This window comes from Nomascus leucogenys, chromosome 12 (assembly GCF_006542625.1).
Source record: "Nomascus leucogenys isolate Asia chromosome 12, Asia_NLE_v1, whole genome shotgun sequence".
NCBI classification, from domain to species: domain Eukaryota; kingdom Metazoa; phylum Chordata; class Mammalia; order Primates; family Hylobatidae; genus Nomascus; species Nomascus leucogenys.
In genome coordinates this window covers 12,722,866-12,736,799 of record NC_044392.1, presented here as the reverse complement: position 1 = coordinate 12,736,799, position 13,934 = coordinate 12,722,866, and the positions used below count along the sequence as shown (strand labels likewise).

Here is a 13,934-nt window from a genome sequence, read left to right as displayed (position 1 = left end):
TGCCTTCTTATTCAGTTGTAAGAGTTCCTTATATCTTCTGGATCAAGTCCTTTGCCCAATGTATCTTGCCAATATTTTTCCCAGCATGTGGCTTGCTTTTTATTTTCTTGATGGAACAATTTGAAGAGCAGAAAGAAATCTCAATGGATACAATTGATAAGTATTTCTTTAATGGTTAATGCTTTTTGTGCTACCATAACAGCATGAAGATTTTCTCCTTTTCTATAAATTTTACACTTAGGTCTATGATCCACTTAAAATTGATTTTTGTATATGGTGTGAGGTAGGAACTGTGGTTCCTTATTTTTCTATATAGATATCTAGTTATTGCACCATAGTATGTTGAAAAGACTCCCTATCCCACTGAATTATGTTATTACTTTTATCAAAATTCAATTGACTACATATGCATGGTCTATTTCTGGACTCTATTCTGTCTACTGATCTTTCACCAATACTGTATTGTCCTGATTACCACAGTAAGACTTGAAGTGAAGCAGTGTAAGCTAACTTCTATTTCCAAAGCCTAGATTCTTTGTGTTTTCATATAAATTTTAGAATCAGCTATTGATTTCTTTTTTTTTTAAGCCTGCTGAAATTTTAATTAGGATTGCATTGAATCTATAGATCTTGAAAAAATGAGGATCTTCACTTAAGGCCAGGAGTTCAAGACCAACCTGGGCAACAACTCAAAACCTCATCTCTACAAAAATAAAACATAAAAATTAAAAACAGGTCTGGCAAGGTGGCTCACACCTGTAATCTCAGCACTTTGGGAGGCCAAGGTGGGAGGACTGTTTGACAACAGGAGTTCAAGACCAGCCTAGGCAACAATGTAAAACTCTGTCTTTATAAAATTGTTTTTAAAAAATTGGCTGGGCATGCCTGTAGTCCCAGATACTTAGGAGGCTGAGGCAGGAGGATCACTTAAGCTGGGGCAGTTGAGGCTGCAGTAAGCTGTGATCCTGCCACTGTACTCCAGCCCGGATGACAGAGCCAGACTCTGCCTCAAAAAAAAAAAAAAAAAAAAAATGGGGGCTGTTTTAACAACATTAAGTGTTCCAATACATAGGCATCATAAATCTCTCCTTATTTAGATGTCTTTATTTAATCTCTTATTTAGATCTTTAATTCCTCTCAGCAGTATTTTTACAGTTTTCAGTGTAGAGGTCTTGCATATGTTTAGATTTATTTCTAAGTATCTTTTTTTATGCTATTGCAAATAATGTTGTTTAATCTTATTTTCTATTTGTGTGCTTCCAGTATATAGAAACACAATTGAGTTTTATATATTGTGTGATATGGTTATATAATAAGAAATATATATTTGGTTTCTGCTCCTAGTTCCTGAGACAGGGCTCCTAAATCCCTTGGGATTTCCTGGGTGGTAGGAGCATTTTTTGTTCTAATGAGGTGACTCTTAATGGGTTCCTGGACAGTCCCTCGCAATGAGGGCTGGTTACCAGGGGAACCAACAATGTGTTTGGAGGGCTAAAAGTTGAGTTTATTATCACCAATGACCAATGATTTAGTCAATCCTGCATACATAACGAATCCTCCATAAAAATCCCTGAGCTATAGGGTCTGCAGAGTTTCCAGACCGCTGAACACGTGGAGGTGCTGGAGAGTGGCATGCCTGGAGACAGCACGGAAGCCCTGGGCCCGTTCCCCCATCCTTCACTCCAGGTATCTCTGCCTCTGGCTGGTTTGTTTGTTTGTTTGAGATGGAGTCTCACTCTGTCGCCCGGACTGGAGTGCAGTGGCATGATCTCAGCTCACTGTAATCTCCGCCTCCTGGGTTCAAGCGATTCTCTTGCCTCAGCCTCCCGAGTAGCTGGGATTACAGGCACACGCCACCACACCCAGCAGGCTAATTTTTGTATTTTTAGTAGAGACAGGGTTTCACTGTGCTGACCAGGCTGGTCTCGAACTTCTGACCTGGTGATCTGCCCGCCTTGGCCTCCCAAAATGCTGGGATTATAGGCCTGAGCCACTGTGCCCGGTCTTATTTTTTTGTTTTACGTTTTTATTGTGGTAAGATATATGCAACATAAAATTTACCATTTTAGGCCGGGCGCAGTGGCTCACTCCTGTAATCCTTGCACTTTGGGAGGCTGAGGCAGGTGAATCACTTGAGGTCAGGATTTTGACACCAGCCTGGCCAATATGGTGAAACCCCGTCTCTGCTAAACATCTGAAAAAAATTAGTCAGGCATGGTAGCACACGCCTGCAGTCCCAGCTACTTGGGAGGCTGAGGCAAAAGAATTGCTTGAACCCAGGAGGCAGATGTTGCAGTGAGCCGAGATCACGCCACTGCACTCCACCCTGGGTGACAGAGTGAAACTTGTCTCAAAAAAAACAAAAACTAGGCCAGGCGCAGTGGCTCACGCCTGTAATCCCAGCACTTTGGGAGGCCGAGGCAGGTGGATCACAAGGTCAGGAGATCAAGACCATCCTGGCTAACATGGTGAAACTGCACCACAGAACCAATCTGCCCCACCACCTTCAAATTAGTATGATCGTTGCTCTTAGTGTTAACGCTTCTCTTGGCATTTCATGGGCCACAGGGAACACCAGAGATACCAGCTGCTGCTTCACTAAAGAGGCACCAGGTCCACACCAAACGAGCTCATCAGCAGCACCGGCAGCAGCCTCTCCTTATTTTTAGATTTCAGAAGTCTAACTATGATAACTAGGTTTTTTTCCCCCAATATTTATCTTTCTTGGGGTTGGCTCTATTTGGCCCCTTAGGGGCTCTGTTTTGGATCTGTAAGTCAATGTTTTTCATCAAACTTAGGAAGTTTTCAGCCATTATTTATTTTTTTTCCTTCAGATGAGTAGGTATGGGAAATTAATTTTCAAAAAACAAAATGTCAATTTTTTTCCTGCCCAATTGTCTTTTTTTTTTTTTTTGAGACGGAGTCTCGCTCTGTCACCAGGCTGGAGTGCAGTGGCACGATCTCGGCTCACTACAAGCTCCGCCTCCCCAGTTCAAGCGATTCTCCTGCCTCAGCCTCCCAAGCAGCAAGACAGATTTCACGTGCCACCAGGCCCAGCTAAATTTTGTATTTTTAGTAGAGACGGGGTTTCACCATGTTGGCCAGGCTGGTCTCGATCTTTCTTTCTGTGGTTCAGACTGGATAATTTCCACTGTGTTCTCTTCAAGCTCATGGGCTTCTTTGGTTTTATCTAATCTGCTGTTAAGTGAAACTTCCATTTCAGTTACTATACTTTTCAGGTCTAGAATTTGCATTTGGTTCTTTTTTATAGATTCCATTTCTCTGCTGAGACTACTCATTGTTCACTACCATATTTTCCTTTAATTATTTAAATATATTCATAATAGTTACTTTGTCTGCTAAGTGCAACACTGAGGCCATCTTATCCATAGATTTTTCTTCTTGAATATGGATATTCTCCTGTTTCTTTGCATGTCTTAGTAACTTTTTTTGAACATTAGCCACTGTGGATATTACACATAAAAACTATGAATACTGTTATCTTCCTATGAAGAGTGTCAATTTGTATTTTAGCAGATAGTTCAATGACTACCTGATGGCCCTGAACTTGTGTGGTCTTGATTTTATGCATCATGAGTGTGGATCTGAGGAAAGCGCATGGCATTTTTTACCTCTCCTGATAGGACCCAAACTTCAAAATCTGTCTTGCTGGGGGTTGGCTTTAGGCCTTGTTAGGGTGGCTCTACAGTAGATCCTACTCTTGGGTAAGATCTTTATGCATAAGGCATGGCCTTTCTGGGGTCTCAGCTGGATGCCAGGGGTGTTAACAAAGTGTTAATGAGATATTTCTACTGGTAGGGCTGGACCATAAGCGTTCCTGGCATTGCTTTCACCCCAACAGGACTTGACCTCTAGTATCTTTTCTATTCAACCTGTACCAGCTGCTCTCTCTATGGTAAGCTTCAGGTGGTTTCACCCCATGTATAAATAATAGGCCAGTCCTTAGCTTCAGCCTCACAGGAATGCCCCCACGGACTTCTGAGATGCTCTTGCTGAACAATTCCCTACCCTATGATGGTCCACCCCACAGATTCCAACTGCTTCAGCTGCCCAAACTCTGACCTCCGCCTCTTCAGCTCAGGGGAAATCATCACAGCCTGTTTAGACTCCACTCACAGAACAGGGCTGGGAAACTGTCCTCAGACAGAAAACTCAGCAAATGGGGCGCTCACCTCAAGTTTTCCTTCTCTTAGGAACTGAAATTTTACGCTGCCTATTGTCTACAGGCTGACACAACTGCTTCATTTCTTTTGTCCAGTTTTATAGCTTCCTATAGAGAGGAGGCTAGTTCTGATACCACTTACTTCCTTACCATCGGAAGCAGAGTACCTCCCTAAGCCAGAGGCCAGAAATGCCAGCCTCCTCTTCATTTTTAAGGCAGAAAACTAAGAGTTAATACAATGTCCTATGTCTATTAAACTCACTTCAACCTGTCCTCCTAATATCAGATCCAACTTCCGCTTATGTGCCAGAGAGTATTCTCCAGAGCAAGCATATCAACAATGTGTACTTTGTAATCTGAATGCATATTTTATAACTTATCTGGTTATAATCTTTTATAAATATAGGGAAGAACACAAAGGGAGTTGTAATAATTGATAAACACAGTAGCATGAATTTAATTTTTAAAACATTTTTGAGACAGGGTCTCACTCTGTCACACAGGCTGGAGTACAGTGGCGCGACCACAGCTCACTGCAGCCTTGACTTCCTGGGTTCAAACGATCCTCCCACCTCAGCCTCTCGAGTAGCTGGCACCATAGACATGTACCACCATATTCAGCTAATTTTTTATTTTTCTGTGGAGACAGGGTCTTCCTATGTTGCCTAGGCTGGTCTTGAACTCCTGGGCTCAAGCAATCCTTCCACTTCAGCCTCCAAAAGTGCTGAGATTATAGGCATGAGCCACCTCACTCAGTCATGAAGTTTTAAAGGTCTCACAGCACAGGAAACTAATCCTATGAAAGATCTACTTTATTAATTAGAAATGAATTTCTTTCCTTCTTTCCTTCCTTCCTTCCTCCCTCCCTCCCTCCCTCCCTCCCTCCTTCCTTCCTTCCTTCCTCCCTTCCTTCCTCCCTCCCTCCCTTTCTCTCTCTCTCTCTCTCTCTCTCCCTCTTCCTCCCTCTCTCACTCCCTCTCTCCTTCTCTCTCTCTCTTTCTTTCTTGAGACAAGGTCTCATGCTGTTGCCCAGGTCGGAGTACAGTGGCGCAATCATAGCTCACTGCAACCTCCACATCCTGGGCCTAAGTGATCCTCCTACCTAAGCCTCTCGAGTAGCTATACCACACACCGTACACGTGTGCACCACCATGCCTGGATAATATTTTTTAATTTTTTTGTAGAGACAAGGCCTCGTGACATTACCCAGGCTGGTCTCAAACTCCTGGCCTCAAGTAATCCCCCCAGCCTCAAGCAATCCTCCCTCCTCAGTATCTCAAAGTGCTGGAATTCCAGATATGAACCACCATACCCAGCAGAAATAAGTAAAATTTTAAATTAATAAAAATATGCAAGGCTTCCATGAAATGGACCATTGTGAAATAAGGGCTATTGCAAAGAGGCAACTACTCGACTCCTATACAAGGTACTGACCTAAATAAAGCATCAGAGCAAAGAGAAATAAGTCTTTTTTTTGAAACTGAGTCTTGCTCTGTGGCCCAGGCTCACCGCAACCTCTGCCTCCCGAGTTCAAGCGGTTCTCCTGCCTCAGTCTCCCAAGTAGCTGGGACTACAGGGGCGTGCCACCACGCCTGGCTAATTTTTTGTATTTTTACTAGAGACGGGATTTCACCGTGTTAGCCAGGATGGTCTCGATCTCCTGACCTCATGATCTGCCCACCTTGGCCTCCCAAAGTGCTGGGATTACAGGTGTGAGCCACTGTGTCTGGCCCAGAAATAAGTCTTTTATCTTCATTTTGGAGATGAAGAAACAAGCACACCCAACTCTTTCTAACTCCAGATACTGGTGATTTGTTCATTAATTAAAATATATGTATGCATACGTATTTTATCAAACTACATGTGTAATAATTCTACAGTACTTTTTAAAACAGGTTGATAACTAGACTATTCTCATACTTGAAGCTTTTCACATTAAGCATTTGACTCAAGTCTTGGCAACCTGACCAAGCCTAGGTCACAAGTGTCTCTAAACTACCCAAGGCAAAGCAGTTTGTAGCCCTCTACAATACACCTTGGAATTAATGAAAACATAAATTTTCTCTCTGGAAGGAATCCTATGCTCCAACACAGCATTTCACACAGATTGCTCTTTTAGAACTCAATATATTATAATAATTGTTTTGTTTTGTTCTCATATTATAGGCTAAGAGTATGAAGGACTATGTTCATCTTATATCCAGTTTACCCAGAACAGTACACAGACCATAATAAGAACATACTGCTTATTGAATGAATAATTTAATAATAAAAAACTCTAGCCTCAGGCCAAGTGCAGTGGCTCATGCCTGTAATCCCAGCACTTTGGGAGGCTGAAGTGAGAAGATCACTTGAGCTCAGGAGTTTGAGACCAGCCTGGGCAACATGGAGAAACCCCATCTCTACAAAAAAATTTTGAAAAATTAGTTGGGTGTGGTGGTGCACACCTGTAGTCCCAGCTACTTGGGAGGCTGAGGTAGAAGCCCAGGAGGTTGAAGCTGCGGTGAGCCGAGATCACACCACAAAACTCTAGCCTGGGTGACAGAGTGAGACCCTGTGTCAAAAACCAAAACCAAAAACCAACTCTAGGCTCTTCCCCCTACCATGGAGAAATTCCAATAGGTTATCTGAGTAACTTATTAATATTCTAAACATTAAGGAAAAATAATGCTAAAGACATTTATTTTTCTAACTTGGGATTGTCCTCACCCTCCTCAGATGAAAGGCACACAAACTCTTGATTACACAGCCTCTCTGAAGCCTCAGTTTCTATATCTGTAAAATGAGGATAATAATAACCAATAGAAACTATGAGGATCAAATAAGATTCCAAATATAAAGACCCTGCTATCTTACAGACATATAGTAGATACAGTAATCAATAAATTACTATTTCATCTTATCATCATCAGTATTATTAAAATACAGCCTAAATTTCACAACGTAACAGTCTCCGGGGTTGTGACGCTCCTTCAGCTTGACTCTAAGTAAAGGACTCCTCTCTGGCCGGGCACAGTGGCTCAGGCCTGGAATCCCACCACTTTGGGAAGCCAAGGCAGGCAGACCACTTGAGCCCAGGAGTTTGAGACCAGCCTGGGCAACATGACTAAACCCCATCTCTACAAAAGACACAAAAATTAGCCAGGAATGGTGGTGTGAGTCTGTGGTCCCAGCTACTTCGAGAGGTTGAGGTAGGAGGATCGCTTGAGCCTGGCAGGTCGAGGCTACAGTGAGCTATGACTGCACCACTGCACTCTGGCCTGGGCAACAGAGTGAGACCTCATCTCCAAAAAAAAAAAAAACAGCGGACCCGTCTGATTTAGTAAGCCATGCAGGGTGGGTCCTATTACTCTGTTCTCTGATATTACAGCACAGAAAATAGTATGCTTTGGTGAGATGGTCTAAACAACCTATTCAAAGTCAAACATCTAAAAGGCTTAGGAGTCAGAATAGAAAAGCTATAAATACTGGTTAGTCAGCTAACAATTAATGGAAAGGATAGCAGATAACTAGCAATAAACTTCTGAAGCCTACAGCCCAAGTGAATAGCACCTTGTCACCTTCAAACCTAATAAGCCTCTCTGTCTTCTTTTGATAACTTTCTCTCTTTCCCTCCTTTTCTTTTCACACCCCCTTCCTGACACTCTCTACTATTACTTCTCTGAGCCCCTTTCTCTCTCTCTTTTTACCAGGTAGAATATTAAATTAAGTCTTGCCTTCAGTATTTATTATATTTTTCAATAAAATAATAAACATAGGTTTTAAAGACAGGAATTGAATTCCAGTTCCAACAATATAACCTTGGTAAATTAAAGTGTTTCAGTTTGCTCAACTGGAAAATGGGGATAATAAAATGGCATCTTCACAAAACTGTAGTAAGAATTACATTAAATGAAATTATATTTGTAAATTGTCTAGCCTAATGCCTGAAACACAATGAGTCTTCTATAAAGTTAATTCCCTTCCCTACTGATCTAGGAAAATCTTATCTGATCTTTGGTTATGTCTTCTACAGGTCAGCAGCTCTTAGCGGAAAAGGAGACCCTTGTTCTTCACACACATTTCCATCTATATTATTGATACAGATGGATCCACCACTACCAATACAGACAATGAATACCTCTAAATACAGAATTCTGCATTTCACTGATATAAACACTCCTTATCCTGGGTAGTCTCCTTGGTTTTAAAAATAAGTCAGTGCAGAGAAATTTAAGTACTTTTGAAACACAAGTAATTAGTGATAATTATAAGCTAAGCATTTAAAAGGCACGTAAACATTCTATATAAAACAATAAATTAAGGATATAACACTATATTTTAAAAACTGGCTTGGAACTGTCTCAGTAGTTTGAGCCATGGAGAAATAAATGAGCTACTTCACTGTAATACTTCCCATGTTAGGGTCTTAGAGCAACAGCAGGCCAATTGCCCGTTGCTTCTTCCCACTCACTGCAGCTCACTTTCACCTCATACCTAGAGACTGACTCTCTTCTCAAGTGAGTTCTATACTGGTATCTGGTAGATGTTAGTAAAAATAAAACTATTTTAAGAGAAGACACAGCACTGCAGGTCAAAACAGGCCACTCTGTTCTGATTTTATATTATTTCCCACACCAAGCTCAGATAACAGTCAGACAAAATAACCACAAAGAAAACCACTGTGGTCACTGTGTGATATTTCAAGCTACAGCCAAGAAAACAATGTGCAAAGGCTGGTGCTGATCAATGTAAGCCCTTCAACTGCAAGCCTAGAACCAAAACACAGGCCACATCAGGTAAACAGAAACCAAACTAGTGGGATTCAGGCTATGTGGAAAACACTATGTAACACATGAGACAAAGCGCACAAAGAGAAGAAAAAAATTAGGAGTTACTGGGTAGGGAAAATAAGCCATTATTGTAGCCAGGTGCAAGTTCAATAGCAGCTACGGCTACAAAGATTCAGTGGACAAAGTTTCTTTAGGGAAAACAAAACAGAGACAATATTATGTTGAAAATTCAACATAAAGATGAATGTTTTAAGGGCAGATGGAAACCAAGTTCAATACTAATCCCTAAGGCAATAAATGGCAAAATAGAGTGGCAATATGCTACAGCAATTAGAAAGAACAAAAGCGTTCAAGAACTAGAAGTATGAGTACAGTTTGGGTTTTTATTGAAGAATAGCACATTCTCACCAAGTTTGTAAAAGGAACTGAGATTTGTCATGGCATGCAGTTTTTAAAAAACATCAAAGTTCTCAGCCTATATCAGCTAAAATGGCAGGCAATTTCTAGGCCAAAGTCCCAGAAATGTTCAGTTTACTCTCATCACCCATCTCTGAAGAATATGAGAGATGAAGCCACACGAAAGACCAGTAACTGACCTGCAACAGGCTTCTCCTGGAGTGAGCTAGAGTGACTATACTTACTGGAGTCCTCCTCCCACTGGAGTAAGTGTAGCTTCCACGCAGAATAATACAAAAATCCCAGTACCAGAAAGAGGCAGAGGGCTAGCAGCAGATTGCGCACAAATACCAAGAGTCCCATCTTCACATGATTTACGATTTCCTAAATGACCTAGAAAAGAAAAAAGTTTCATTCTTAAAAGACAAAGCACTCATCTTATTGATATATTCTCTCTTAAAGTATCTATAGAGAGAATTTCCAAATGAAGAACAACTTAAGAGTTGTCACTTTCATATCATGGCATCTTCTAACCTGCTCATCCCCATCTCAAAAAACAGCTTCATCATCAGCCAGCACCTAAGCTAGAAAGCAGCGATCATCCTTGCTTCCCCCTGCAGCCGCTGACATCCAGTCCCTGACTAGTTCTGGCAATTCTAGGCTCCCAGATATATTTCAAATCATATCCCCTTCCCATGATCACTACCCTAGACTGTGCTATCACAGCATTCCCACAAACACGTTTCCCTGCCTCCAAATTTACATTCTCCAAATCCATTTCCACATGGCACAAGAAGTCTTTTAATAACACAAAATCTGACAATATCCCTGCTTAAGCCCCTTTGCATTCATTCTCTACTGCTGCTGTGGCAAAGTGTCACAAACTTAGCAGTTTAAAACAACACAAAATTATCTCAGAGTTCTGAAAGCCAAAATCTGGGTATGGTGAGGCTCAGCTGGATCCTTGCTTAGAGTCGCACAAGGCCAAAACCAAGGTGCTGGTAGGGCTGTGTTCCTTTCTGGAGGCCCTGGAGAATAATCCACTTCCACGCTCACTCAAGCTGTTGGCTGAATTCAGTTCGTGCAGCTGGAGACACAAGGCCCCCGTTTCCTGGCTGGTTATCCGCCAGGGGCCAGCCTTCACGCCTACAGTCCTTTTCATGCTTTCCATGTGGTCCCCTTCAGGCTCTCTCACTCTTTGAATCTCTCCAAATTCCTCCTCTACCATACCTTGCTTCTCTTCCAGCTGGAGAAACTTCTTTGCTTTTGGGGGCCCATGTAATTATATTGGGCCCACCTTAATAATCCAGGATAATCTCCCTATTTGAAGACCCAAAACCTTAATTATATCTGTGAAGTCCCTTGTGCCATGTCGAGTAACAAATTCATAGGTTCCAGGGATTAGGGTGTGGGTATCTTTAAAGAGCCATTCTGCCTAACACAGCTTTCATTCAATTCTCAACTCCTCTGAATAAAGTAATTGCTCCTTAAAGCCTAGCGGCTTCTGACTGAGCCTCGATTTACTCTCCAATCCATCTCTTGCTTCTCTCAACCTCATTTGTGCCCTGTGCTCTAGTCATTGTACTTTCTATTCATTAAACGTTGCCTTGTTGTTTCTATCCTCAAGATCTGTCTGGAATTCACCCACCCTGCTACTGTACCTGCTATGCATCCTCTGATGTAAAAGGATGCATAGCAGGTACACCTTAAATGTAAAATGTAACATTGGCCAAGAAGACTGCCCTGGGTCAGGCCCCCAACCAAGCCCAATCAGATATCTCAGCCACGAAATGACAATGACATAAGAGAAAAAAATGATGTATAAATATTAATAATGGTGTGACAAAACATTATAATTTACAGATAATTGTCCACCTAGGAAAGCCAAGAGAGTATACTAAAAAATCATTAGAATAGGAAGTTCAATAAAGTAGGTGATTATAAGATTAATTTACAAAAATCAACACATTCTTAAAAACCATACCAGCAATAACCATTTAGAAAATGTTAGGTGGGCTGGGTACAGTGGCTCACGCCTATAATCCCAAAACTTTGGTAGGCTGAGGCAGGAGAACTGCTTGGGCCCTGGAGTTTGAGGCCAGCCTAGGCAACATGATGAGATCCTATCTCTACAAAAAGAAAAATTAAAAAATTAGCCAGGCCTAGTAGTGTGCACCTGTGGTCCTAGCTACTCAGGAGGCTGAGGCAGGAGGATCCTTTAAGCCCAGGAGGTTGAGGCTGCAGTGAGTTGTAAGCATGCCACTGTACTCCAGCCTGGGTGACAGAGCAAGACCCTGTCGAAAGGAAGGAAGGAAGGAAGGAAGGAAGGAAGGAAGGAAGGAAGGAAAGAGGAAGAGAAGAAAAGAAAACGTAAAGTGAAAAAATTCCATTCATGATGGCAACAAAATCTATAAAATAACTAAAAATAAACTTAGCAAGAAATGGGCAAGACTTTCACCAAAGAACATAAAATATCTGAGTAAATAAAGACACAAGAGGTTCTTTTTTTTTCCCCCAGGAGACGGAGTTTCCCTCTGTCGCCCAGGCTGGAGTGCAATGGCATGATCTCAACTCACTGCAACCTCCGCCTCCCCGCGTTCCTCCTGCCTCAGCCTCCTGAGTAGCTGGGATTACAGACACGTGCCACCACGCCCAGCTGATTTTTTTGTCTTTTTAGTAGAGATGGGGTTTCACGATGTTGGCCAGGATGGCCTCCTGATCTTGTGATCCGCCCACGTCGGCCTCCCAAAGTGCTGGGATTACAGGTGTGAGCCACCACGCCCGGCAAAAGAGGTTCTTAAGTGAGAAGATTCAATTTGAAATATGGCAGTTTTCCTGAAATGTGACTTTTCTATAAATTCAGTTTCATTCCAGTCAAAATCCATGAATTTTCTGAACTTGGATCTAAAGATAATCTGAAGAGTTCATGCCCAAGAAGGGCCAAGAAATTTCTTAAAATGAAAAATAATGGGATGAGAATCTGCCTTGCCAGATATCGAACCAACTCAAAGCTATAATTACTAAGGTAGATAGGTACTGGCAGAGGAAAAAACAGGTCAATGGAAGAGAACGGAGTCTAGAAATATGTTATCCCAAATAGAGAAAGAGATACATATACACACATATACGAATGAGTTTACTTTATACATATAAATGCACTCAATTTACTCTATGCTAAGCATGCACATATAAAAATGGGAGAAAGGCCTGACAGGCTATACAGCTGTTAGCATGCTTACCTGTAGGGAATAAGATGAGATGATGAGAAGCAGGTGAGACTTGGAGGACTTTTACTTTTCCCTTTGTACACTTCTGAATTAAATTTGTTTGTCATAGGGCCTAGGATGGCAGCTCAGACCTGAGAGGCCGAAGCAAGAGGACTGCAGGAGCCCAGGAGTTTGAGACCAGCCTGGGCAAGATGATGAGATGAGACCCCCATCTCTACAAAAAATTTTAAGATTAGCTGGACATGGTGGCATGTGCCTATAGTCCCAGCTACTTGGGAGGCTGAGGCGGGAAGATTGCTTGAGCCCAGGAGTTTGAGGCTGCAGTGAGTTACGATCATGCTACTGCACATCAGCCTGGGCAACAAAGAGAGACGCTGTCTCTTAAAAAAAGTACTTTTTATAAAGTCACAAGTACTGCCTCCATTAATTTTTTACTATTAAAAAAATCAAACAACACATTGTAGAAACGTAAATTGGTAGACTCCTTCAGGAACAATTTAGAAGTATCTACTGAAATTTGTAATATTCATATACCTTAACCCAGTCTTTCTATTCCTATGACTGTTTTCTCAAACGATACTCCCAGAAATATTAAAAAGGACATGTACATGAATGTTCATTAGCAACTCTTGAGTATAACAGCAAGATACCAGAAACAGTTTAAATGCCCAATAATAGGGACCCAATAATTAAATTATGGTAAGTCTCCCTGGTCACATCCATTGAGGTCTTAGCAGGAAAGAGATGCCATATGCAAAGGAGTAAACTGAAGGAAGTTTAATGACAGGATTTTTTATCGCTGTTGTGAGCAGCATTTAAAGGAACCAACCAGGAATGGTGAAGCAGCCAGGGACTAGCAACGGCAGGAAGCTATTTCTACCCTTCAAGCCGAAAGGGCAAAAGAAGAGAAGGATGTCACTGGAGCCCAGCAAGAGCTGGCTGGAGAAGAGAAGCCACCCTACAAGAGCAGTGATCACAGACAACGAGCACAGCTGCTACTAGAACCATGGCAAGGGACAATGGGGGATAAAACATAGTCTGCTACTGTGTTTTATCTGGGCGTCATCTCCCAACATTGGCCCTCAGATCTCCTGGCAGTGTCTTTTATCAGCTGATCCCAGCTGGAAGCCAGAAGGCAAGGAAGCCCAGATGATGCAGGTAACAGAGACCAGCTGCCAGTACACAGAAGAAACGAAGGTGAATAAAGTGTCTGCCAGGGCAGGAGAATAACAGTGTAGAATATAATGTACCAGCTGGAAAGAATGAGGCATATCTGCATGTACTAACAGGGAAGTGTGTCTAGAACATACTGCTAAGTGAAAAAAATCCAGCTGTAGAATAGTTATGTATATATAT

At 41.9% G+C, this 13,934-nt stretch overlaps 1 protein-coding gene across 10 annotated transcripts in view; it reads right to left on the bottom strand.

Annotated features, from left to right (window-relative positions):
- The window catches only part of ST3GAL3 (ST3 beta-galactoside alpha-2,3-sialyltransferase 3), a 221,934-nt gene that overhangs the window by 182,154 nt on the left and 25,846 nt on the right, over window positions 1-13,934 (bottom strand). For 5 of the 10 annotated variants that reach the window (XR_004032577.1, XM_030823706.1, XM_030823710.1 and 2 more), the window contains exon 2: window positions 9,597-9,744. Coding sequence is in view for 9 of the 10 variants with exons in the window: in XM_030823706.1 (XP_030679566.1) it covers window positions 9,597-9,714 (118 nt within the window). In the remaining variant the exon portion in view is untranslated. Of the gene's footprint in view, window positions 1-9,551; window positions 9,745-13,934 lie in introns of all 10 variants that reach the window. The other 5 variants (XM_030823712.1, XM_030823713.1, XM_030823705.1 and 2 more) reach the window with 1 other exon arrangement.